The 27,203-nt window shown below is 46.5% G+C and overlaps 1 protein-coding gene across 3 annotated transcripts in view; it reads right to left on the reverse strand.

The window, feature by feature from the left end:
- Positions 1-27,203, reverse strand: part of MYOT (myotilin) — a 607,534-nt gene that overhangs the window by 95,624 nt on the left and 484,707 nt on the right. For all 3 annotated transcript variants that reach the window (XM_069199264.1, XM_069199262.1, XM_069199263.1), the window contains one exon: positions 2,323-2,530. In XM_069199264.1, the coding sequence (XP_069055365.1) occupies positions 2,323-2,530 (208 nt within the window). The remainder of the gene's footprint in view (positions 1-2,322; positions 2,531-27,203) is intronic.

Genomic DNA, 27,203 nt, shown 5'->3' on the forward strand with positions numbered 1-27,203 from the left:
CTCTGCATTACACCTCTCACAGTTGATCTTCCTACTCCCGAACGTACGAGACCCACCACTTTGGGTGACAGTAGAGAGAACACTTGCGGACACCCCACACGACCTCCAGATAATATATAAAACTGGCCTGATGGATCAACGAACCACCAACCCCATATTTGGAGCCATGAGGAAAGCTTAGTGACAGGCACACCGCTCCCTGAAAATAGACCCACATTTGCATGATAGAGCCCCATTATGGGGCAATAGAGAGTTTAAGATAGGGGGAAAGACTATTTACTGGAGAGACTGGAACCTAAAAGGCATCATACGGATAGATCAGCTCATCTCCGGAGACACCTGGAAGACGTTCAGAGAACTTAAAGACGAATTTGATCTCCCTGAACATTACTTGTGGCCCCCCAGAAACTATGCACGGCGAGACTCTTACCCCATGTGTCCTGCTGGAGATGCCCCCACACTCATTGTGACCTAACCCACATCCTACATGATTGTCCCGCCATACAACCCTTCTGGCGGGCAATAGGATGCACTCTTAGGGAGGTGCTACCTCTACCACCAATCCTCACACCATCCCTTATACTTTTACACGATACAGGGGAGCTACATCATCTCTCCTGACCCCAAGGCCGACTATTACACACCGCACTGGCTACGGCAAAATTATGTATCCTCAGACATTGGCGGGCAACAGCCGTTCTCCCATGAGCGACTCATATATGATCTACAGGACAAAACTGACATATTTTTACAAACATGGTCACCCTTTCTTCCCGAACTAACAAACTATGTTTGTCCTACGGGGACCCACAACCAACTAACCTACATAAACGAAAGCCCACCACCTCTCCGTTAATTCATGCAATATTACCCTCAGCTGCACTATACCCCTTTCCCTGCCCCCTTGAACGAGCCGCCTTAACAACAATGCCCCATTGCATGCCCTCTCACAACCTAGCATAGATGACTCATTCCTCCAACCTCACCACCCCCTATGCCCCTCATCCCTACACCTACACCTACACCTCCATTAACCTATTATCATCGCCCTCCCCTCTTCATAGCAACATCACCTTGCCTACCCCATGACTTTGACTCTAGTTGCATCACCCTTACCCCCTTTCTATAATCTCGCCCCCCCTCAGTCACCACTATCACCACTATTATCATCATTATCTTTATTATTATCATTATTATTATTATTCATATTATCATTATTATTATTATTATTATCATCCTTCCCTCTTCAGGATAAATATCATTGCTATCTTTACCAATATTATCTCTGTGATCTGAACATCCCCTTTTCATAGGATTATCCCCATCCTTTACGCTAGATTATCTCATCATCGACCTAACTAGTGCCGCGAACCACCCGTTCTTGTTCCCTGGACAATTATCTATAGGGAACCCCAACACTCATATGTTCCGTACCCATAGATCCTCAATCCGAATCCCACCCTCAAACACATCCTCCCATGTCAAGAGCAGAGCATTACTTTCCTCCATACTAGGATAGAACAATCCACCTATCTCCGACTAGCACCCCCCTAACGGAGATTGTTCGAAATTATTCTCCCCGGACCAGTACCCGTTGAGCCTCTATAACCACTCTGTGCAATTATCCTCTCCTGGTTCCCCGGTTTAGTTAGAGAAGGGCTACTACTAGGGGTAGAAACAAAAAGCAATACAATGACCCATCCCCCATTGGAGACACAGAATATGCTAGTGAGAGATCATTAAACTATTACTGAATCCTATCACTAGTACACTACGACTGTCATTTAGCAGTATCATGGAATGGATGTACCCTACGCCCATAGTTATATCATAATACGACGAGGTTCGAGAACCTCCCTGATTTATTTTGCCCTGACTATTTGTTGCTATGAGACCACTATGCTAGCAATACTGGCTCTAAAATGTAAATATTAATATTGGTTTCAATTGCTTTCTAATTTGACATGTATGTATACAGTGATCATAGATTGTAAGTATCATTTAGACCCTAAAAGGTGGGATTCTGCTTGCTTTATATACCTGTTTAATGATGTAAAATAATAACAAAAATTACAACACAAAAAAAAGAAAAAGCTTGGCAGTGACAGAGGGACCCATTTGCAAGGACAAAATTATGCCAATTCCAATTGTGTGACTTAGGACTGTGAAGTTGATCCTGTAAACAGATTACATTTAGGTGAGCAAAACCTTTTAAAAACTGAGTCCTAAAACGAACATTTGAAAAGATATCTTCTGACCTGATTGCCTTGTCATGTTCAACCCTGAAGCTGACAGAATTTTTGCAAATAAAGTGTTCCTTACCCAGAACATCAAGTTGCATTCTGAAAGTGGCCTTTCCAGCACGATTAGTTGCGACACATTCATACTCCCCTGCGTCAGCAAGCCGAACCATTTCCAGGATCAAGGAATGGAAGCCCTTCTCCGACACAATCATTTTATGAAACTCATCTGCACGGACCGGCCTGCCATTTAAAAACCATGCCACATCAGGAGCTGGCAAACCAGTTACCTGTAAAAATGCATAGTCTTGTGATTAAAAAAGAAAATGAACAGAGCACTGTAACATAACAGACAAACAGCAAGGAATATTTTGATTGACATAATATAGAAGTTTTCTGAAATGTAACTTTGGCGAAACTCTAAGGATAGCAGCTATGCTATTTTCTTACTTTAGTTTTGAATGTTCCCGTATATCTTATTTTTGGGCAATGGCGGCTCCTCCTCTATGGCGGAGGAGCGTCACCCCACCGCCGCCAGCAGCTGCAAATTGAAAAATAAGAACGATAATAAACAATGTTTATTATCGTTTTTATTTTTCAAGGGGCGGGCCATGGGGACGATGAGCAGGGAGGAGGAGTGGTGTGCACTCCCCTCAGTGCACGTGTGATTGGCCGGCCATCTCAAACACACATGCGCACTGAGCTCTCTACAACCTGCCACTGTGTTGCTGGGTTGGAGACAGCAGACCCAACTCCCAGTCTGCCTGGGAGCGCCAAGCCAATCCACTCAGACCAATCCTAATGCTGTTCTCATGCTACCAGCAGATGAGAGCAGTGTTAGGATTGGCCGCAGGGCAGGCTGAAAGCCTTTGCCTGCTTTGAGAGAAGACAGAAGAGCAGGTACGTTTTTTTTTTATTTTTTTTTTTTATTTGTAAGGTTGTTTGTTTTGTGCCCCTCGCCCGCTGCTTTGCCCTGACAGGAACCAGCCCAGTCGTTGACACCGTTTGAGAGGCCACTAATCGCAGGGGCCCATTAACAACAGAACTGGTGGTACCTAGGAACATCCATGGTGTGCCTGATGGCCGAGAAGACCATCAACTCAATAGTCTCAAGAGCGTAGCACCCATCGATCTCCCTTATGCAAGTCCTGACAGGTGGCAGCAGTGTGAAGCTGTGGTTGCACCCAATACTTAGGAGAAATGAATGTTGATGATTACAATCAGTATTTGCATTTGTTTTTGCAAAGAATATGGGAAATATACGTGAGTGCATAAGGAACAGTGATCATAACACCTTTGCTGTACCTGTAGTTTGTATTACAATTGTCTATTGGTGAGTTATCTTTTTGGTTTTGACTAAGGAGGGCTACTGTTTGCTGACAGCCCGACCCTCCACTTGTTTTTCATCTCCCAGCACCTTTTTAGATTTTAGGTCTTGCTTACAGACACCTGTAGCTTATTGTTAGATCGCATGTTACCAATACAATTATATACTTACATCTATTATAACATTTAGAGGAATTGGCTTTTAGTTAATGCCAAGCAGCGACTGACTGTTAGCACTGTATTCTTTTTTTTTGTTTGTTTTTTAGAAATTTCCATTGGCTTGGATTGGCTGTCAGAGTTACAGCATTTCATGGCAGGTTAAATGGTGTTATAAGTTGTCCCCTATGATAAACCCTACACTTTTCTGTCACGCCCCACCCCCCACACACACACCTCTGCTGACTCTGTACCATACATACCTACTCTCATACTTTCTCTTGAGAGGTAAAGACCCTGCTGCCCCCTCAGATGTCACTAGCTGGCAATGTATGTTTTGTCAGAGCTCGTCGTTTGCCATGCATTAATTCACTAAGGACCTGATTTTGAGTTTGGAGGATGAACTAAAGGCAGGCACGGTGGAAGAGGACTTTACATCTGCCAACGTGCTTTTCTTCTGACCACCAAATTGAGAGCTGTCCCCTCGCCCTAGGCTATCTCTCATAATTGGCTGGAACTGTTGTCACGGTGGTTCCTGTCAATGTTGGAAAAGTTTGAAAGATTGCACCGTCAATCATGATGGCCGGCCATCATAGTTTTCCAAAGGGTTTTATTTAAAAAAAACTAACAACCAAAACAGGAGTTTCTTTTTGAAAAATTAAAAACTAATGGTCCCACACCATGGTAGTTTTCTTCCAGGGTGAAGGGGGTCATAATTTTTTCACCTGTTCCTCACAGCCTGGTTTGACCTAGCAGTGAAGAACATAAAAAAATCCACATAATGCTGCCCACCCTAACTGGGCAGATGATGTTATGTGCTTCCTCGAACAGCCCCTACTCTGTCGGACTTTTGGATTAAGGTTCACAACCACAGAATATTTTACTCCATCAAGGTAAACTTGGTGATCTGCCCAACTAAAAATGGAGAGGCAAGACCAAGAGTTTGGCAGACAGGGTATACCCTCTCAGTACCCTCTTCGTCAAACTCTAAATTGAGCCATATTGGTTCACGGTCACTTGCATGAATGCCTTTGCCTCCTCATAGCTGTTCCCATTAGCTATTTACTGCTATGGCCGTTGTTTGCTTCTTGTGTCGATAAGTACTTTGTTTCTTTCATATTATTTGTTTCTTTGGGTTAGATTTTTTCTCACCGCTGTACTTACGGATGCCAGTGGAGAGCGGCACGCCCCTAAAAAATCTAACAGGCACCGAATTACAATAGGTAAAATGGTTAGTGCAAATGCGGGGTTATTTCGTGCGGTGCATTCATCATATGCGAGTGTGTTATCGACATCAGGTGGTAAACTGCATGGGCTATTGGACTTCTCAACTACTCCCTTGGCCTTCATCTTCCTGCGCACCGACTCCTGCAGCATGCACTCCAGAGAGCAGGGGGAATTAAACTAAAGTCCTACCAGTTGCGCCACTGCTGGGACATTACAGCACCTTGAAGCACAATGGGTGATTTATTGTACTTTACAATAGCATTTTTGTATAATAAAATCAGATGTGACCATTGCCAGAATAGAACAAATCTACCTTTTATGTGCAACCAGTGAGATCACAAGCCACACAGTAACGTGGACAAGTGCACCTTGACAGAACTTGTGCATTGCGTAGTCGGCCCTATTACTAGGGGTATTTTTACCGCAGTGATCAGTTCATTTTCCAAGTTATGGGATACTGTATTATGACATTTCCTAATATATGTCTTTGGTATTTCATCTTCAGTTAGTTGCATTACTATCGGATGGGAAATGCTATAAAGAAGAATTGGGTGGACCATCTGGGAGAAAACATGTAGAGGTTATTAAACCTTTACCCAGCACTTGTTGTCTTTTCAACCCTTCACTGCACTCCATCTCTCTCGGAATACATTTCAACACCTCTGTACCACAGACTATACCCCCTTACCTCTCCATTTATGCATGTCAGTCTTCTGCCTTACACAACGGTTTGATTCTGTGCACCTTTTGGCTTGTGTTTACTGGTAGTCTATATCATATAAATAGATCATATTTAAGCGGATCTATAAGAAGTCCTGTGAGATTCATTATGGACAGCCAGCACAATAAAAAAAAAACTATGCTGATCTAGGAAAAATTAGAGTCTTTGGAGCATCAAAATGCCCTGGCAGAAGTTGGAACACTAGTTATTGAACCATTCACACTTTGTATTCTTAAGAGATTAACATTTAGGAAAAGAGAATCCTTTTTATTACCTTAATTATACTGCAGTAACTACTCTATCAAGTCATTAAGTTTAATATGAAAAAAGTTGACTGTGGAAGACTGAATTGAGTTCACTGAGCATTGTGTGTTTTCTGTGTTATTTAATACCTAAATCCTCACCAGGCCACTAAACAACTGTGAAAATAGGGGTTATCAGTGACTATTCTTTTTTGCTCCATACATAAGCACAGGAATTGTGTTTTTCCTGTGGTTATAGGGGAATTTACTTTCATTTCCTTCTTTCCCTCCTTTATTCCTGTTGTCAATTAGGCCTACAGTCTTTCATGTGCCTAACTCTCTTCTTTGTACTGTTTCACTGAATTTGATTATCAAGTAACAGTATATTGATTATTTCCCCCCAACTCCCTGCCAATCGAATTTCCTGGTACTCATATATTCCTATGTCACGCTGACCAGTTCCACCTCATCTCAAGAATGTGCATGGATAAATATATGTTTGCTCATCATCAAGATTTGATTGTAGCAGATAAAAGGTTAATAGTGGACATTTAACATGCCTTCCTGCTCCTTCATTCTTCGGACCAATAACAAAGATCTGCTGGCATATTTATTAAAAAGTTAACCTGACTGGTTGGTGCCCTAAATGTTAAATGTCTTTCTATGTTGGTCTGTAGAATTTTAGCTAAATACTATTTCCAGATTCATGGCATATCGTAGTCTACACTCTTTAGTGTCTACTATCTGTATTGCATTTCTGTGCCCTAGAAGGGCCATGAATATGTCCCTAATGCCAGCCTCATGTTGTAAATACGCTTCAGAGATTGCAGAAGCATGATCCCCACCCGAGGGGTTGCAACAAGACCATTAAAACAAAAAAACCACAGCGTGTGTTAGAAATTGGGTCTCTAGTTCAGAGAGGTATGTACGCTTGTCCAAGTAGAGACCACAATCGTAGTCAGGGAGAGTCACAACACAATTCAAATTATCCTGTGCTCACCCTTTGGTAGCCTGGCACAGAGCAGGCAGGTTTAACTCAGAAGGCAATGTTTAAAGTATTTGTGCAATAAAAGTAACTGTAGGACGTTCACTCTGTATATACTCTCTCAAAGTGAGAGATAGTGTGCACAGAGTCCAAGGGTTCCGCTTAGAGGTTGATAACGGCAAAATTAGATAATAATAATGCTCTATTTTGTGGTAGTGTGGTCGAGCAGTAGGCTTATCAGCAGGTAGCGTTAAGCATTTGTTGTACACACACAGGCAATAAATGAGAACACACACTCAAAGACTTAACTCCAGGCCAATAGGTTTTTATATAGAAAAAATATTATTTTCTTCATTTATTTTAGAACCACAAGATTCAGAATTTAGGTAAGTAGATACATTGTAAGGTACTTCACACAGGTAAGTATGGAACTTTGAATTAAAACAGTAATGTACACAGTTTTGGCAAAAATGGCAATACACTATTTTAAAAGTGGGCACTGCAAAAATCAACAGTACCTGGGGGACGTAAGTATTGGTTAGTTTCTCAGGTAAGTAAAGCACTTGCAAGTTCAGTCTCCTTGGCATAGGCAGCCCACCGTTGGGGGTTCAAGTCAACCCCAAACACCCAGCACCAGCAACACAGGGCCGTTCAGGTGCACAGGTCAAGGTAGGGCCCAAAAAACATAGGCGCCTATGGAGAACAGGGGTGCTCCGGTTCCAGTCTGCTAGCAGGTAAGTACCTGCGTCCTCAGGAAGCAGACCAGGGGGTTTTGCAAAGCGCTGGTGAGGTCCCAAACAGGCACACAAAATACACCCTCAGCGGCACACAGGCGGCCGGGTGCAGTGTGTGAACAAGGAGTCGGGTTTTGTATTGAAGTCAATGGAGGGACCCGGGGGTCACTCTGGCAATGCAGGCAGGGAACAGGGGGGCTTCTCGGGCCAGCCACCGACTGGGCTAGGATAAGGGCCGCCTGATGGTCACTCCTGCACTGGTGGTTGGTTCCTCTCGGTCCTGGGGACTGCGGGTGCAGTGCTTCTTCCAGGCGTTGGGTTCCTCTGTTACTGGGCAGTCGCGGTCAGGGAGAGCCTCTGGATCCTCTCTGCAGGTGTCGCTGTGGGGGTGCCAGGAGATCGACTCAGGGTGTCCACGTCGTTGGAGTCGCCTTGGAGTCCTCTCTGCAGTGTTGGTTTCTCTGGACACACACCGGGGGCGTCGGGTGCAGAGTGTGAAGACTCACGCTTCCGGGGTGAGGCTGTGGTCTTCTTTAAAGATGTTTTCTTGGTTTTAGTTTTGGACCGAGCCGCTGTCGTCTGGAGTTTCTTAGTCCTTTAGGTGCAGGTCAGTCCTCTGAGTCCACAGAAGTCACTGGTTCCGCTGGATGTGTCGCTGGGCAGGTTCTTTGAGTCTGGAGACAGGCCGGTAGGTCAAGTCAGTTGTTGTCTCCATCGTCTCTGCGGGGCTTTCAGGGCTACAGTTCTTCTTCTTTCTTCAGGTTGCAGGAATCTGATTTCCTGGGTTCAGGGTCGCCCCTAAATACTAAATTTAGGGGTGTGTTTAAGTCTGGGGGCAGTAGCCAATGGCTACTGTCCTGGAGGGTGGCTACACCCTCTTTGTGCCTCCTCCCTGTGAGGAGAGGAGCACATCCCTAATACTATTGGGGGGAATCCTCTAAAACAAGAAGGAGGATTTCCTAAGGCAGGGATCACCTCAGCTCAGGACACATTAGGGGCTGTCCTGGCTGGAGGGTGACTCCTTCTTGTTTTTCTCATTATCTCCTCCAGACTTGCCGCCAAAAGTGGGGGCTGTGTCCGGGGGGTGGGGGGATAGGCATCTCCACTAGCTGGAGTGCCATGGGACATTGCAACATGAAGCCTGAGCCTTTGAGGCTCACTGAGAGGTGTTGCAGTTCCTGCAGGGGGGAGGTGTGAAGCACTCCACCCAGTGCAGGCTTTATTTCTGGCCCTAGAGGGCACAAAGGCTCTCACCCTAGGGGGTCAGAAACTCGTCTCTCATTGGCAGGCTGGCACAGACCAGTCAGTCCTGCACTGAAGGATTTGGGTATAATACAGGGGGCATCTCTAAGATGCCCTCTGTGTGCACTTTTTAATAAATCCAGCACTGGCATCAGTGTGGGTTGATTATTCTGAGAAGTTTGATACCAAACTTCCCAGTGTTCGGTGTAGTCATTAGGGAACTGTGGAGTTCGTTTCGACAAACTCCCAGACCATATACTTGATACGGCCACACTGTACTTACAATGTCTAAGAATAGACTTAGACTCTGTAGGGGCATATTGCTCATGCAGCTATGCCCTCACCTGTGGTATAGTGCACCCTGCCTTAGGGCTTTAAGGCCTGCTAGAGGGGTGACTTAGCTTTGCCAAAGGCAGTATTTTGTGTGCATGGCATCCTGAGGGGGATGCCATGTCGACTTTGCCTTTTTCTCCCCACCAACACACACAATCTGCAGTGGCAGTGTGCATGTGTTAGGTGAGGGGTCCCTTAAGGCTGCACAACACATGCTGCAGCCCTTAGTGACCTTCCGCGGTCACAGGTCCCTTGGTACCACTGGCACCTTTTACAAGGGACTTATTTGTGTGCCAGAGGTGTGCCAATTGTGGAAACAATGGTACATTTTTAGTGAAAGAACACTGGTGCGCGCGCCTGGTTAGTAGGACACTCTCAAGTCAAGTCAGCATCAATACAAGGCAAAATGTGGGGGGTAACTGCAAAAGGGAGCCATTTTCCTACACAAGCCACACCCCACAGGCCAGGAGACTCAGCCAAAGCTGGGAGAGTCTTCCTAGTCTGTTAGGCGAGGAAGAGGAGGGAAAACAGGCTGGTTTGTTGCAGGGCCTACTCTGCCTTACATCCTCCTGTTCAGGTCATTCCCTCTAGGGAACTGACCTACTTCCACAGTGATAGGACCCAGTCTGAATTGCTTCTTGTCTATGATCTAAGTGTCTTTACCCATTCTTTTTATTTTGGGGTTAGAGGTATCCACCTCTGCTAACTTTATCTTAGCCAGGGTCACCCCTAGCTTACCCACAGAGGTTACCCACAGCTGGCGTAACCCCACCATGACTAACAGGGTCAGGGGGCCTAACTTGCTATTTGGCATGAGGTCATACTACCATGCCAAGGACAGTGCAGCCATAAAGGCTAACACCCAGAAGAGGCCACTGACAGCTGTCAGTGCCCATAACCACACCTTTAGCTCTTCACCATCAATGGAAGGGGCTAAGTTACAGACTTTTTTCAATTCAGGGTGCACGTCTGGTGTGATAGAGTGGGGGTTGCTACATCTTGTAGTAAACTCCCTCCTTTCACTCTTTCTTCTGTTAGCTGAGTAGCCACCCACTCATGCTTAACAGTTGCCTGACTAGCCAGGACTTCTTGTGGGTCAGGTAGGACTTTACCAGTGTAACTTTTGGCATTCTTCTCTACTGGAGCAGAATCTCCTTGGCTTACTGGAACCTTGGCTAAAGATTGTCCACCTTTCCTGCACTGTTTTCTTTTCCTTTTCTTCTGGGGCCTACTTTCAGTAACTGCAGGGGCAGCACCTCCAGAATCCTCGGGAGAGGGCTGGCACTGGACCAGTTCCTCTCTTGGGCCCTGACTAACCTCTGGGTAGTAATTTCCAAGGAGACAATCAAGGGGGAGGTCTGTACTGGCTACCACCCTTCTCCAGCTAAAAGTCCCACCCACTTCTAGTGCCACTAAAGCCACAGGCATGTTAGTGACCTTGTCTGGGTTAACCCTTACTCTGGCTGTCACCTGGGATGTACTGGGTTGAGAGCACCAGCCTGTCATGCACAATAGTGTGACTGGCACAAGTGTCTCTCAGGGCAGTGGCTAGGATTCTATCCAACAGTAGGTACTGGAAGTGTCTACTTCCCTCTGGAATCCTCAACTCACTTGTTGGGCCCTTACTCCAGTTGAAGGCTATGAGGACCTCCTCATCTGAGGAGTCATCCCCAATGGCTATACTGGCCACCCCTGGGATTTTGTTCAGTGGTTTGTTTTTGCAACAAGAAGTGTCCTTGGTGTGGTGCCCTGTTTGTCTACAGTTGTGGCACCATGCCTTAGTGGCATCCCAGTTCTTACCCTGGTACCCACCTTTGTTTTGGGTTGTGTCTTGGGTCCCACCCACCTGGACTGGTTTTTGGGGGCCTACAGAGGATTCTTTTTCTTTATTTCTAGTGTCACCAACTTTATCCTGGGGAAATCTTTGTATCCCCTTTCTTTTGGTCACCCCCAGTGGAAGTTTTGGTTACCCTAGTCTTGACCCAGTGGTCTGCTTTCTTTCCCAATTCTTGGGGAGAAATTGGACCTAGGTCTACCAGATATTGATGCAACTTTTCATTGAAGCAGTTAATTAAAATGTGTCCTTCATATACAAATTATAAAGCCCATTATAGTCATGTACCTCATTTCCAGTTATCCAACCATCCAGTGTTTTCACTGAGTAGTCTACAAAATCAAATCATGTCTGGCTCGAGGATTTGTGAGCTTCCTGAACCTAATCCTGTACTCCTCAGTTGAGAATCCAAAGCCCTCAATCAGGATAGCCTTCATGAGGTCATAAGATTCTGCATCCTTACCAGAGAGTGTGAGGAGACTAAATCCTACACTTTCCAGTGAACATTTCCCAAAGGAGAGCTACCCAGTGAGATCTGCTTAATTTTCTGGTTGCACAAGCCCTCTCAAAAGCTGTGAACCATATGGTGATTGTGTAAACAATGGTACATCTTTAGTGCAGGAACACCGGTGCTGGGGCCTGGTTAGCAGGGTCCCAGCACACTTCTTAGTCAAGTCAGCATCAATATCAGGCACAAAGTGGGGGGTAACTGCAACAGGGAACCATGTTTTTACAGTAACACCGTGAAAACACCACAAGAATTACTCCATACCAGTTTAGGAAAATAGATCATATTTATCTGAATAAAATAAGACCAACATGACAAAAATTCAATGTGCATAAGTGAAGATATCACTTTTTAAAGGTTTAAATGAGTTTCAATCCTTAAGAATCAGTGGTTGTATCCTTGTAGTACAAGTTACTTAACTTCAGTAACAAAATATCTGGTAGAGACATATTCTAGTTGCAGATTCCTTACCTTTGAATCTGGAGATTTTTTCTACGAGGAATACCCTTGCACGTCGGTAGGTGGTGTTGGTCGACTACGTCATTTTCTTTTAACGACTTTCCACACCAAAGCGCAGAGCCGCTAAGAACACTGAGATTGTTGAGCCAGAGCTAAGGACCTGAAGGGGGAATCCCTGTCCCTAGAAATCAGTTCACAAGCGGGGAGGATGGGTGGGTCGGTAAGGAATCTGCAACTAGAATATGTCTCTACCAGATATTTTGTTACCGAAGGTAAGTAACTTGTACATCTGATAGAGACTTCTAGTTGCAGATTCCTTCCCTTAGAATAGATACCCCAGCAATGCCATTCTCGGAGGTGGGCTGCGAACCAAGATCATACTAGAAAGTCCTGCAGGACCGAACAACCAAAGTAGCCATCCCGACGCACCTGACTGTCCAGGCAGCAATGTTTAGCAAACGTGTGCAGCGATGTCCACGTAGCTGCCTGGCAGATATCCAGGACAGGAACTCCACGTGCTAACGAAGTGGAAGCAGCAGTTGCTCTGGTGGAATGAGCGTGCAAGCCCTCAGGGGGTTGCTTCTTGGCAATGCGCAGCAAATCTTGATGCAAAGAAGTACCCATCAAAAGATGGTACGTTTTTGCGCCACCTTCCCTTTCTTTGCACCCACATAGCCAATAAAGAGTTGATCATCCACCCGGAAATCTTTAGTACGATTTAGATAGAACGCCAACGCTCTTTTTGGGTCACGGTGGTGGAGTCTCTCCTCATGAGAAGGATGTGGGGGTGCGTAAAAAGTAGGCAAGGTGATGGACTGGTCTACATGAAAAGGCGTAACAACCTTCGGAAGGAAGGAAGCCTTAGTGCGCAACACCACTTTGTCAGGGTGTAAAGAATGGAGGCTTTGAAGAAAGAGCTTGAAGCTCACTTAATCTGTGAGCAGAAGTGATGGCAACCAGAAAGACAGTTTTGAAAGTGAGGAGTCATAAACGGCAATTGTGCATCAGCTCAAAGGGAGTACACATTAAGTAAGTAAGGATAAGATTGAGGTCCCACTGAGACATGATAAATGGAGTGGGAGGAAATAAATGGGTGAGACCTTTAAGGAATCGCTTGACAATAGGAGGCTTAAAGAGTCAGGTAACCTAAGAAATGCCGAAATAGCTGATAAATGCCCTTTAAGACTAAAGAAAGAATGAACAAAAGAACCTCAGAAAGAGGAGCAGAGAGGGGATCAACAGATTTGTTGGTACACCATGCCACAAATTTATGCCAATGACAGGCGTATACTGTTTTGGTGGAGGGACGCCTGGCTGCCAAGATAATATCGCAGACTTCGGGTGGAAGGCCGCTGCTCAATCTCCACGCAGGAAGGCGGAGATTGGACAGGTTCAGGTGGAGAACCGTCCTCTGTTGCTGCGACAGAAGATCCGCCCCAAGAGGCAGTTCGAGTGGAGGATCGGTGGCCATGCTCAATAGCTCTGGATACCAAACTCTCCGTGCCCAGTCCGGAGCCACCAAGATGACTTGGGCCCAGTCGTTCCTGATCTTCTTGAGATCTCTGGGCAGAAGTGGTATAGGCGGACAGGCATAAAGGATGCTGGAGGTCCACTCGAGACGAAAAGCCTCTCTGAGCAAGTGCCGCCTTGGAAACTCCAACGGGCAAAACAGCTGACATTGAGTGTTCTCTGCGGAGGTGAACAGATCTAACCAAGGCTCTTTCCACTGCTGAAGGAGACCTTGTGCCACCTCCGGATGGAGACGCCATTCGTGATCGGCTGTGTATCGATGGCTTAGTTTGTCTGCTCTGGCGTTCAGAGAGCACGCCAGATGTTGAACCACCAGGCTAGTGCCCTGATGTTCCAGCCAGGTCCAGAGGTGCAGTGCCTCTTGACAAAGGGTCCAGGACCCTGCTCTGCCTTGTTGGTCGCAGTACCACATGGCGGAGTGTTGTCCGTGAACACTTGCACTACTGTCGCATTGAGAGAGGGTAGAAATGCTTTCAACGAAAGCCTGATCGCCCTGAGCTCCAGAAGAACGATAGGGACCCAGACTTCGCTCGAGGCCAGAGGCCTCTGATCTCCGCCTCTCCTATGGGGCCACCCCAACCCAGAAGTGATGCATCTGTCACTATCTATAGATCTGGCTGGGGAAGGGAGAGGGACCTGCCGTGGAACCAATGCGTATTAGAAAGCCACCACTGCAGGTCTTTCTCAGTCCCCTCCGAGATCTGGACCATGTCGGAGAGATTTCCCTGATGCTGCACCCACTGGAACTTCAAATCTCACTGCAGAGCCCTCATATGCCATCTGGCATGTGTCACTAGCAGGATGCAGGAGGCTATGAGGCCCAACAGCCTCTGAGTCAGTCTCATCGAAATCCAAGACAGAGGCTGAAAGATCGGAATCATAGCCTGAATATCTTGGATCCGCTTTTCGAGAGGATAAGCGTGAAACTGCACTTTGTCCAGAACTGCTCCGATAAAAGGGAGCATCTGAGAGGAAGTCAGGTGTGATTTTGGCACATTTATAGTGAACCCCAGCGTGTGCAGGAGGTTAGCTGTAGTCTGGAGGTGGGAGATGACTTTCTGGGGTGTTAGGCCAGTTAGGAAGTCTGAAACCCCTAACCGGCACAGATTAGCTGCAACCACCGCCATCACCTTCGTGAACATCCAAGGGACGCTGGTAAAGCCGAAGGAGAGCACAGTAAACTGAAAGTGCGCGTGACCTACCACGAATCGCAGGTAACGTCTGTGGGCAGGCAGGATGGGAATGTGGAAATAAGCGTCCTGCATGTCCAACACTACCATCCAGTCTCCTGGGTCTAAGACAGATAGGACCAGAGCCAGGGTGAGCATTTTGAATTTCTCCTTCTAGAGGAAGTACTTGAGGTCCAGAAGGTCTAGGATAGGACGCAAGCCCTTGTCATTTGTCGGCACCAGAAAGTACCAGGAATAACAACCATGACCTACACCTGGCAGATAAGTGCCAAATGATCCTCCGGAAGATGGCTGACTGATGGAGGCATGGCTGGTGGGGAAGATTCGAAGGGGAGGGAATAGCCCTTTTGTACTATCTGGAAAAACCCACCTGTCTGTAGTGAGGGATTCCCAGTGGGGCAGGTGATGGCAAATCCTTCCGCCAACTGGATCGGAGTGAGGGGACGGATTAGGAGGGTTTGGAGGCTGCAGCGGGGGCAGGAGTGGACTGGGCAGACCTCTGGTTCCCTGTCCCACACCCACGTGGGATTCCACGTCCCCGGCCACGCAGTGCCTGAACAGAATGGGTGGCCCATTGGCTGAGCTGGGGATGTGACAGGGAGCCCCTTCTATGGCCTCAAAAGGGGTGAATGGTGGACTGTTGTGGGCAAGGAGCAGTGGAAAGGCCAGGAGACCGAGCTGTAGTCTGGGAGTCCTTGAACCTCTTCAAAGCCGAGTCCGCCTTGACTCCAAAGAGACAGAAGCCATCAAAGGGCATGTTGTCCATAAGAGATTTTTGGACATCCCCCCAAAAAACAGAAGTACGCAACCAGGCGTTGCGCCTTAGGGCCACCGTCAACTGATGTGCCTAGAGAGTCGGTCGTGTCCAGCCCACATCAGATCGTGAACTTCACTGCATCTCTCCCATCGGTGACACCTTGGGAGACGATAGCATGGGCCTCCTCCGGTATCTGCGGCAGAACTTGCTCGACCATATCCCACAGAGAGTGGGTATAGCGGCCCAAAAGGTATGCAGTGTTCACGGACCGCAACGCGGGACTGGAGGAAGAAAACATCTTCTTCCCAAATTGTTCCAGCCTTTTTGATTCCCTATCCTGCGGTGCAGAAGGGAATGCGCCAGAGGAAAAGGAAGCCTGCATGACAAGACTATCAGGCGTGGGGAGTTGGGACAGGAATTTAGGGTTGTTCGGGGTGGGCCGATGGCAGCGTGTGATAGTCCTGTTCACAGGAGCCCCTGTGTTGGGTTTGGACCAAGTACCCAAGAGGACATCGATGAGGGCTTTATTGAATGGCAGAAGGGGCTCAGATGTGGAAGCCCCTGGCTGAAGTACCTCCGTAAGGAGATTTGACCTGATCTGTACAGTAGGCAGCTCAAGGCCAAGGATTTCAGCCGCCCTACTGACCACCATAGAATAAGTTGCTCCCTCCGCTGTAACCACAGTAGGAGGAGACAGCATGCCAGCGTCTGGAGAAGTGTCCAGACCACTGGCCTCACCCAACTCCAGTGCCCAGTCCAAATTAGGGTCTTTCTGGTATTCAAAAGGCTCCAGGGACCCCTCCAATCTTTCCCCGAATTGGTACTCATAAGAAAAAAGGTCCAAATCCGACCTGGAGTGAGTAGGCCCCATCAAAGCTAGAGACGGCGGTGGGTGACGCCGTTCCGACTCTGAGTCGTTGGGGGTGAGGATCGGGTTGACGTTGATGGTGGCCGCCACTGACAGCACCGGGGAAGGTCTTGGTGGTAGTACCAGGGTCGCTGTGGATCTGCGAGCAGATCAGGAGAGGACCTCGATGGGTGGAGCCAAATCCGCCGGCGCGGAACTTGAAAGCCCCCCCGACCGAGCCCTTTGGGCCCGAAGGTCCCATATTGTGGTCGGCCTGCCCAAAAATGAGGCGCGTGGCCTCATAAAACTCCTTTAATTGGGCAGGGGTCACCCTTACTCCCAGAAATTCAGCGAAGTGTGGAGCTCTGAAGATGGAGGCCTCGAGCGTCGACGCTCCTCCTGCGTTGCATCAGCTGAGCGATAGGGTGAAGTTGAAGGGTGATGGGACCACTTCGACTACTTCTTACCTGCGCACGAATACGTGGAGGAAGAATAGTGGTGGCTCCGCAAGCGGTCTCGAGACCGGGACCTACGCGGAGTCAAGCGACGGGCCACCCTGAGCTTGAGGGACCACTCCCTCAAGGCTTTTGGGTGCATGGCCCGGCACTCGGAGCATGACTTCGGGTCATGGTCTCGCTCCAAGCATCTCAAACAGACCTGATGCGGATCAGTACCGACATCATGCCGTGACAGTCCTTGCACGGCTTGAAACTGGTCTTCAGGGACATCTCAACGCAGCAATCAGTCAAAAAGAGACCGGGGTAGTTCTCCCTGGATCAGTCCGTGGCGCAGAAAGAAAAGAAGTGACGTCACTGCACTGAGACGACGTCTATGTACTACTCACGACATCATCACAGCGGCTACGATGCCAATTACGCCCGCAGAGTCGACCGTCTTCACCTACTGATGCACAAGGGTATTACTCGAAGAAAAATCCCCATATCCAGTCTGACGCCTGGGGGGAAAAATCTAAGGTAAGGAATCTGCAACTAGAAGTCTCTATCAGATGCACACAGTACCTGGGATGCATAAAAAATAACGATGCGTGGGGTGGCAGAGGAGATGCGATGAAAAATAAGGCGATGCTTTGGATTTTCTTGCATGACAAAGACAATGCATTGTTTATTTCCATGCTGCAAGGTGATGCGTCAACTTACAATAGCCCAGCCTTGGTTCTGAGGAGGTGCGTTGAAAAATAAAGCATTCCATTGGATTTTCCAGCAAGGCATAGGCGATGCGATGTTTCTTTCCATGAAAAGGAATGCGTCACATTCCAGGAGCGCAGCCTTGGTTCCTCATTGTGATGAAGGGATATTTTGATGCCCCGGGATGATGCGCCAAAAATCCTTGACCCGCTGGTAAGAAGGAGCAGGTGCTGTGTTGATCCTGTAGGCGTTGCGTCCATTTTTCAACGCATGGGAATTTTCTTTTCTATGGTGAAGTCCTTGTGGCCTTGAGTCTTCAGAACAGGAGGCAAGCTCTATTCAAGCCCTTGGAGTGCACTTGTGGGAAAGGCAGAGTCCTTCCAACAGGGGGTCAGCAGACAGCAGGGCAACAAGCAGGGCAGCAGTCCTTTTCAGCAAAACCATCCAAATAAGTCCTTTGGGCAGCAAGGGAGTCCCTCAGACAGAGTCCAGGTGTAGATCTGGAAATGTCTAATTTCGGAAGGTCACAGACCCAGTATTTATACCCAACAATTTATTTCAAGTTGAGGAAACTTTAAAGAGTGGTTTTGAAGTGCACAAATTCCCCTTTCAACCCAGCCCTGTATGCCAGGATCTCTGTGGGGCATTATCAGTCCTTTAAGTGAGGGCAAGCCACTGGCCTTTGAAGTGTAAAAGAGAGCCCATCCACCCTTCCTTGCCCAGGGATACTGATTCAGTATGCAGATATATGCAGATGTGACTGAGTGTCATGTGTTTATGGCTATCTGGGTGGAGTGCACAAGGGGAGCTGTCAACCAGCACAGACCAGACGTGGATTGGAGACAGGCTGTAAGACACAGATGACAGTAAATGCAGAGAAATGCCCACTTTCTAAAAGTGGCATTTCTAAAATAGTAATATTAAATCCAACTGCACCACTAATCAGGATTTTCTATTACCATTCTGGCAATACTAAATATGACAGGGCTACTCCTCCCAGACCAGAATCTACCACTCAAAAGTATATGACTGCAGTTCTAATGCTAGTCTATGAGAGGAGCAGGCCTCACAGTAGTGAGAAACACATTTGTGAGTTTTTTCACCATCAGGATATGTAAAACACATAAGTACATGTACTGCCTTTTACTTAAATAGCACCCTGCCCTATGGGCTACCTAGGTCCTACCTTAGGTGTGACAAATATGTAGAAAAAGGGGAGTTTAAGGCTTGGCAAGTAGTGTTAAGTGCCAAGTCGAAGTGGCAGTGCACCTGCACACAGAGGCCTTGCAATGGCAGGCATGAGACATGGCTAAGGGGCTACTTATGTGGGTGGCACAATCAGTGCTGCAGGCCCACTAGTAGCATTTAATTTACAAGCCCTGGGCACATGTAGTGCACTTTACTAGGGACTTACACGTATATTTAATATGCCAATTGGGTAAAAGCCAATGTTACCATGTTACCAGGGAGAGAGCACATGCACTTTAGCCTTGGTTAGCAGTGGTAAAGTGTCCAGAGTCCTAATGCCAACTAAAATGAGGTCAGAAAAAGAGGAGGAGGACGGAAAAATGTTTGCGTATCCAACAGCGCATTACAGTAAGATCTGAGGATGAATGAACAAGACTTGTGGTGGTCCAAAAATAAATCAAGGGAGAACAGCACTAAGACCCATGGAGGGCTGCAACATAGCCAAGGAGGGGCATCGACAACGCCCATGGAAACCTACAACGTAGTTTCATTGAAATGCAACATGACCCATGGGAGTTTACAACAAGACTGTGGATTGCTGCAACAAGGCATGTGGAGGACTACATGAATACTCTTGGAGGGCTTCAGCAAGAACTATAGAGGGCTGCAGCAGGACTTGCATATGGTTGCAATAAGGCCCAAGGAGTGCTGCAATAAGACAGGTTGAGCACAGAAATTAAGCCCTTTGAGGGCTGAGGAATACTGGTGGAAAACATGTGGTGACTCTGCCTCTACTGACTGCCAGTTCCTCCTCCCCTACAATTACCTTCCTATTTCTCAACTTTATTTCTTATCCTAAAACAACTAGTTTCAATAACCCCTCTCGCAATAAGTCTCCTCTGCAGCCTACATTATACACTAAAATCTAGGTTTTACAAATTCCATTCTTATGAAACAACTGAAATGTGGCTCTCAATTTATCCCTCCTGCCGACCACGTCCACCTCTCCCCTATTCTCTTCCTCCTTGACCTCTCCATTGCAGTCCACACAGTGAACGGCTTCACCATCCGACTGATTGCTGCCTCCATAAATGTTTGCCAGTGGTTCAGCCCCCAGTATCAAAGGTGAGACTTATTTGTTTTGCCAAGGCTTGTTTTCCATGTTTTGACTGAGCAAATTTCACAATGTCTTCAGCCATAATAGGCCCATGGAGATTGTACTTGCCTCTTCAGTAGGCTCAGTTCCAAAACAATGCAATTTGGGATCACAGCAAGAGCTGCGTTTCCCAGAAACTCCCCTTAAAAAATGAGGCACTGCCTCAAGCTGATTGGTCAGGATTTGTTACTGGCCGCTGACTTGCAATTTGAAAGTAGACGCAAACATTGTTTACATCCGATTTTGTATTCTCAGTCATGTGCAATCTCAAAGATTTTCTCTATGCAAATATTATCTGGGCCTCATTACGAGTTTGGCAGTCTTTTAGCAAGACCGCCACGTTGGCAGCCATCAAAAGACCACCATGTTGGCGGTGATCCGACTGCCATATTAAGACTCACACAGCTAAGCCCACCAAAAAACAGCCACATTTCTGACATCCAGCAGAACACTGCTGGGCAGGAAAGAGGCAGCCCCATCAACAGCACTGCCACCCCACCAAAAAAACTCTGATCATATTGCGATCCACTAATCACAACAGCGGTTCTTCCGTGGCGGAAAACAAATGGCGGTGCGAACTGCGGCTGTCAGTGTTCACATCAGGTAAACACCACACCACATTGAATAGTTTGAAAACCCCACATCTGACACATATCCACACACCCGACACACCTACTACCTGCTCTATATAACACACCCCTACACAACCCACAATACTTTGCAACCAGAATGCCACACACAGCCAGACATGTCAAAAATTAAAACAGATACCAAATCACACAATAGGCACCCTACGCATTTCACTCAGCACTCATCCCACACCTGCACAATATACACAACACACAATTTAGTATCCCACACAATACATAACAACCGTCACCCACTCACATCACAGCACCCACATCTCATCACCAATTGTAAATTTTGGTCCCCATTTTTCACTACCTCACTGTCTTGTCTACCACTACCATGTCCCCACAAAAACATCCACGTATCACCGATGATTAGTTGAGGGTCATGGTGAATGAAATTGTCAGAGTAGAGACATACCTTTTTGGAGCAAAGGTCCAGCAGACATCAATAGCAAGGAAAATGGAGCTGAGGCAAAGGATAGGCGACATGGTGAATTCTGTAGGCAGTTACCCACACACAAGGGAGGACATCAGGAAGAGGTGGGACAACCTCAGGGAGAAGGTACGTTGCATGGCTGCCAGGCAACAGCTGGAGGTCCTCAAGACTGGCGGCGGGCCCCCACCTCCTTCCTCTACTTTCACATCATAGGAGGAGAAGGTCTTGGACATCCTGAATCCTGAGGGCCTGACAGAAATACCTGGGAGAGCACAGTCTGGTAAATCACTACACCATTCATGTCACCAAAATGTTTTGTCTTGCATGCTCACTCATCACATTTCCCCCACCTCAATGACCAAACCACCTACTACCCTGTGTCCAGATTTCTAAATACCCCTCTCTGGCATGCCAAATGTCAACTACACTCAACTGGGGCCATAGTTTATGTGTATGGCATGTGAAGTACAGGGATTGACAGCACTACAACTCCCAGCAGGCACAGTTCCACCTGTAGGAAAACCAGAACAGTGTACTACATCTCAAATAGCCTTGCATGTTTAACTAACAATCAATGTAACCCATCCTGAATGCTCCATTATTTAACGGTTTATGGCAATGACAGCAATGCTATGGCCCACTACCAGTACCTTTACAAGCAAAACACAACTACAGCTGTGTTCCCTACTAAACTGGCCTTTGAGATAACCTTCCAAACAATGTCATATACTCACCTGGGGGAGAAGGGCGATATGGGAAACTGGGTGTACTTGTAGTACACCAATACAGAGATTCAGGTCAAATGGTAAATCCCATACTCTTGGCCAGCTGTGTCACTATTGTGCATTGTCCAGCTGTTAGTTCAATCAATGATGCCATACACCTTATTAGGTGATAAATGTACCTTGTCATGTCTTTACTCAGAAAAGATATGAGGGCATCAGCAGTCATTTAACCATCAGCATACTCCAAGAACTTGGAGCAAGGCATATGCAATTGCATATCTCTGTCTCCCACATTTCTCTAACCCAGAGGTGTAAGCAGCTTTCATTGTCATATCAGGGGAACATGTAAAGGCATTGTGTGTTGTCACATAGCATGTTTAGTGGTCAAAGGTGAACAACACTTGTTGCATAACTCACAGCTATTGTGTGTTCCATTTCTCCTACAAATAAACTTTCCATTCCCATCAGGAGAGGACACCAGAGACTGACACTACCCCTCTGGATACAAGCCCCAGTGAGTAAAACACCCCAGGATGTCTGGACACTGAGGACGAAGCTGGCCCATCAGGGGCACCTGGCAAGTCAACATCTGTCAGCCTCACCCTGCCCACATCAACTCCTCCCATCCCTGTTGCATCGACATCACAGACAACCATTGCCCCCAAACCTAAGTCTCAAGGACAGTGACTTCCATGGTGTACCCCCCAGTACAGGTACCCGAGTCTCCCCTTATCACCCCTGACAATTATGGACCTGCCACCAGTGGGAGTGGGCACACTGTGCCAGAGGCACAGGCACATGGGGTAGGGTAAGTGGGAAAGATGCTGTGGGCCAGAGGATATGGGCTCCAAGGGACACAACTGACCAGGAGACCATCTCCCAAGTCTTTGGAGCCTACCAACATTCCCAAGGCGTGATGGGCCAGGTACTGATCATGATGGGGGAGATGAGACAGGTACAGAGCGACAACCACCAGGAAGCTATGCAGCAGTGGCAGGCCCAAAATGCATCCTGGCTTGTATTGCTGGGGTGCTGAGAGGCATGAATACCACCCTGAGTAGGTTTTTTACTCAGCATCAGGTCTCTTGCACTAGCAATGAAACACCAGGCCCTTCTACATCTGTGGCAGCTAGTGGAATGGAGGCCTTGCCAGGAGAAGGGAATGCCTCAGACACCCATCCTCTGTAGCTGAAGAGCCCCCACGAAAGTGGACGTCCACCCAGACATCCTGGAGGAACAGATGCCAAGACCAAAACCACTGCCAGGAAGTGAACCTCTACTGATTGGTTCCCTGTGTGTGCCACAGCGAAACCCTGTTTGCTGTTCTGAACCTATCTCCATTTCCCTATGGTACAAAGACACTGGACTTGTGTTTCCAAATGGTGTAGCAGCTATTCTGATGATTTCACCCACCATGATTTAACCCTTCACTGTTTACTTTGTGCCATTTTGGTTTCTAGTCACTCTTTTTATTGTGCACTCCCCAATAAATACCACTTAACCACAGATCATGTGTTTGTGTGATTTATCAACCATATACAACTGCCATGTATAATGACTCTTGTACTAAAATGTTTCTCTCACATGTAAAAACGTTGTCATGGTTATTACACACATACTATACAATCAGGCTACATATTGCATTGAAAAAGTATCATTTACTTTATACAAATCACTTCTGAAGTACTTTCCCACATATCGATTTGGAGAATGCAAAAGACCACATAGTGAAGTACTGCTGCGAATTTCAGAGTTATAGCATAGGTGTCATACACTACAAACCCACACACTTCTGAAGTTAGGGACATGTCAGTGTTTCAGTATGCCAGGAGGCAAACATATTGATTCAATGCATCATCAGCTAAAGCCTTATCACATACCCATACCATAGCTCCCAAATAATCATACTCCATGTAACAGACAGAGGTCAGTATTAATGTCCCAAGTCATGGACCTTCCACTTACCATGGTCAGGTATCTGTAGGCTAGCCCATGTCAGTCTTCAGGCACACACACATTGGTTTGCTAAGTAGAAGCACACTGACAGCTATATACAAGTTAGTTCTCATCCACCACAAACCGTAATGAACTTTGAGGGTCTGAATACCATATCATGACGTGTCAGAGACAAATAAACACACACATGACACCATTGACCCCACCTCCACTACCTAACAGGTCTTTAGTGTGGAAAATTAGATTACCATTCCACTGTACTGACAGTCTGGGCATTGAACTCACCATCTACAAATCACATGCCAGACAGTACCTGGTTTAATCCATGTTCACTTCACATGTCAGTCTGCAAATCCCATATGCTTGTAACACTGTCTGATATTGCCAAATGAAGATGAGCCAAACAGTCAATCTGCAACCTGTAAAAGACAAATATAAGGTATAGGCCACATAGAGACATAAACATTATACAGCCAAATCATATCTAAAAATGTGACTTTGATTGTGCATTGTGAAAACATTAGACTATGTAGATAATATCTGTACACAACTACAAGTAACAATCTGCATGCATATCTGAGTCATGGCTTTGGAGCCACTTGAGACCTATCTGATGGTCATTAAAGAACCTTATCTGACAGTCCTGCCCTTACCAATACCCCACTCAATCACTTTAATTACATCACATCACATACCTTAAGGTAGGTGAAGTACTGACTGATGAGATCAGCCCTGATGTCTTCAGCTTCATCCTTTCTTTGCAAATCTGCATTTCCACCCACAGGATCTGCTGGCTGCCCCATATCTGGTATGCATGCTATCTGACGTCTCAGGGAGAGGTTGTGGAGTATGCAGCAGGCAACAATAATTTGACAAACTTTTTTGGGTAAGTAGAGGAGGGATTCTCGAAATGTATTTATGTTGCAAAATCTTGCCTTCAGCAACCCAAAGGTCTGCTCCATGACACGCCTGGTCTTTCCGTGGGCCTCATTGAAGTGGACATCCCCTGGCGTGGTTGGGTATCTCATTGGTGTCAACAACCACGGACAGTTTGGGTAGCCAGAGTCCCCTGTAAGGAATAGTGAAAACAAGCCAAACACTGAACTTGGACATCCACATATCTGGTAGCAGATCAAAGGTACCAACACACATTACATATATGACCTACCAACCAGCTAGGCCCTTCCTTTGTATAGTCGTGCCATTAGCAGCGGGATATTGCTGTTCCACATGATGAAGGAATCATGGACTGAACCACGATACTTTGCATACACTTGTGATATGTAGAGGTCAGCCAAACAGACCTCCTGGATGTTGATGGAGTGGAAGGTTTTCCTGTTCCTATAAACCTGTTCAATGGTATTTGGGGGAACCAAGGCTACATGGGTGCCATACCACATGTGGAATGTGTCCCAAAGCATAAAAATCAGCCTTTACATTGCCCAAATCTTCACGTTGTGGAAACCTGATGTAGCTGTCCAGGTGCAGACAGTACATCCTTCAAAACAATTTGATAAGTGCAAAGGGTCAAATATCTCCATGGAACACATAGATGTACAGTCCTCAAGACTGGTACACAGATGTGCACATTCTATTGTGTATAGGGACATATTACTCTCATATGTTATCTCTGCTGGACACAAGCATATGATAGTGTGCATGTGACTGTGTCACATGTGTACCAGTATACTGCATTAAATACCCACTGGTTGTCCCTTGCCACCTAAAGATCCATACTTCCAATATCATGAAGGTAAGTTGTTCAGACCTTTGCCCTCTGCCCATTCCAATTCCCCTTGATCCATGTCTATGTGCAACATAGAGTCTGACAAGTTTAGGTCATTCCTACTTCTCATGAGGTTTCTGATGAGTGACAACTTCATGTGAGGCTGTGATGTCCATCTGACATTTTGCACACCATACTTGCTAAACGTACTCAGTGCTGTTAGGAGGTGAACCCATTTGGTGAGTTTAAGCTGTACATTGGTCCTTGTAATGTCTCATCCTAAATGTTGGACATCATGGAGGTATTGCTAGACTGCAATTGCAACACATACATTTATATCACAGCTCTGAATGATAGTACCATGTACATGGTCTTTGGATGGTAAGTGGCTACACAGCTATTTCCTTAGTCATTGTGTTATGGGCATGCTAAATAGGCAAAGACATCTTATTGACTGTTATTAACTGTTACATTCTTCACTGGTTGTTGCCAACATCATGTGTACAGTGTAAGGTTCTGTCATAACTAAACATTGTAATGTAGCAGACACATACTTTCTTTAGCTATTTTGGATATTTTGAATGCTTTTAGTATGGAAACCTGTTGTTTGCACTGACTACATTGTGGTGCAGATGTGGTAGTTCACATTCACATGTGGTTGAAATGGCATGTGTAGTCAATCATTTGGTTTGCCTGAAGGTGTATGTCTCTATCATGGTATCCTCAAATGCTGTTTGTGTCATTGACAATTTCCTATACAGATGTAAGACTACTCATGTCTGAAGTGTGGATTGTGATTTTGCCACTCAAACATTGGGCTATTGATGTTGCCACTCATCATGAGACGTTGAAATCTATGTGGCCTTCATGCATGTAACAGGTGTCCATTGTATTTAAGGAGTTGTCATGCTACCTGTGGTTTTCTGTGGGTAAATGCAAAGGGCTAAATAGGCCCCTATTAGTGTGCATGACTTTGTTTACAGGTGTAGAATAAGATGAGTAGGTCAACAAAGTATCTATCTTCCTTTTCTACATCACTATTGGTACACGTGATGGTGTCAGGTTGTTAGACTCTATCATACTCCAAATTGTGTTTAGCGTATGATAAGGTTCCTTTCCTGGTACATGACATAAGGTCATATTGTAAGTATGTGTAGATTTTCTGTATGTGATATGTGGAAATCAGCGTTTCCACTACGTCCCTTAGCTTGGTTGTTGGTTGACTATGTTGCTGTGGATAGGGACCCAGATTCATGTTGCCAAGTCTGCTTGTCATGGAATGGTTAGTATGATAGCTCTATAGATATGATAGTATTGTATGTGTGAGATAGGTGGTCTGGCTGGTGCGTGACATTGTTGTAATATAGGGGTGTAGATTTTATCTTGTTGTGACATGATCTGGGCACTAACCTCATTTTACCTGGGGGTGTAGTACAACTAGATATAACGTAAATGATGTCTATAGTGTGATGTTAGTGTATGAAAAGAATGTGATGTCCCTACGTGGCGCTGATGTTTTCCAGCATCAGCGCCAGCAGACATAGGAGATGGGGCACAGCTGGCCACGGGAACTCAAGTCATGATACCACTGACACAGAGGGACCCAGTGGCTCAGAGGGAGTGCCATGGGGGAGACAGAATTCACCTCATCATTTTCGGAATCCTCCTCCAGTGGACACTCCCTAGTGGTGCCAGACCCATCTGGGACCACCCAAGCACCATCTCTGTCCACCACCCCCTTTCTACCACCGCCCTCCCTGTAGCTCCCCACCCAGTCAGCCGTGCCCGCTAATCCAAGAGGGTGGACATCACATTTGCCGTAAATACCACTGCCACAGGCCTTTTAGCCCTGCTGCCCTCAGTGAGGAGGCTAATGACATCCTGAGGTCAATCTCTGTGGGTTAGTCG

The sequence above is a fragment of the Pleurodeles waltl genome, chromosome 7 (genome assembly GCF_031143425.1).
Source record: "Pleurodeles waltl isolate 20211129_DDA chromosome 7, aPleWal1.hap1.20221129, whole genome shotgun sequence".
In the NCBI taxonomy this organism is placed as follows: Eukaryota; Metazoa; Chordata; class Amphibia; order Caudata; family Salamandridae; genus Pleurodeles; species Pleurodeles waltl.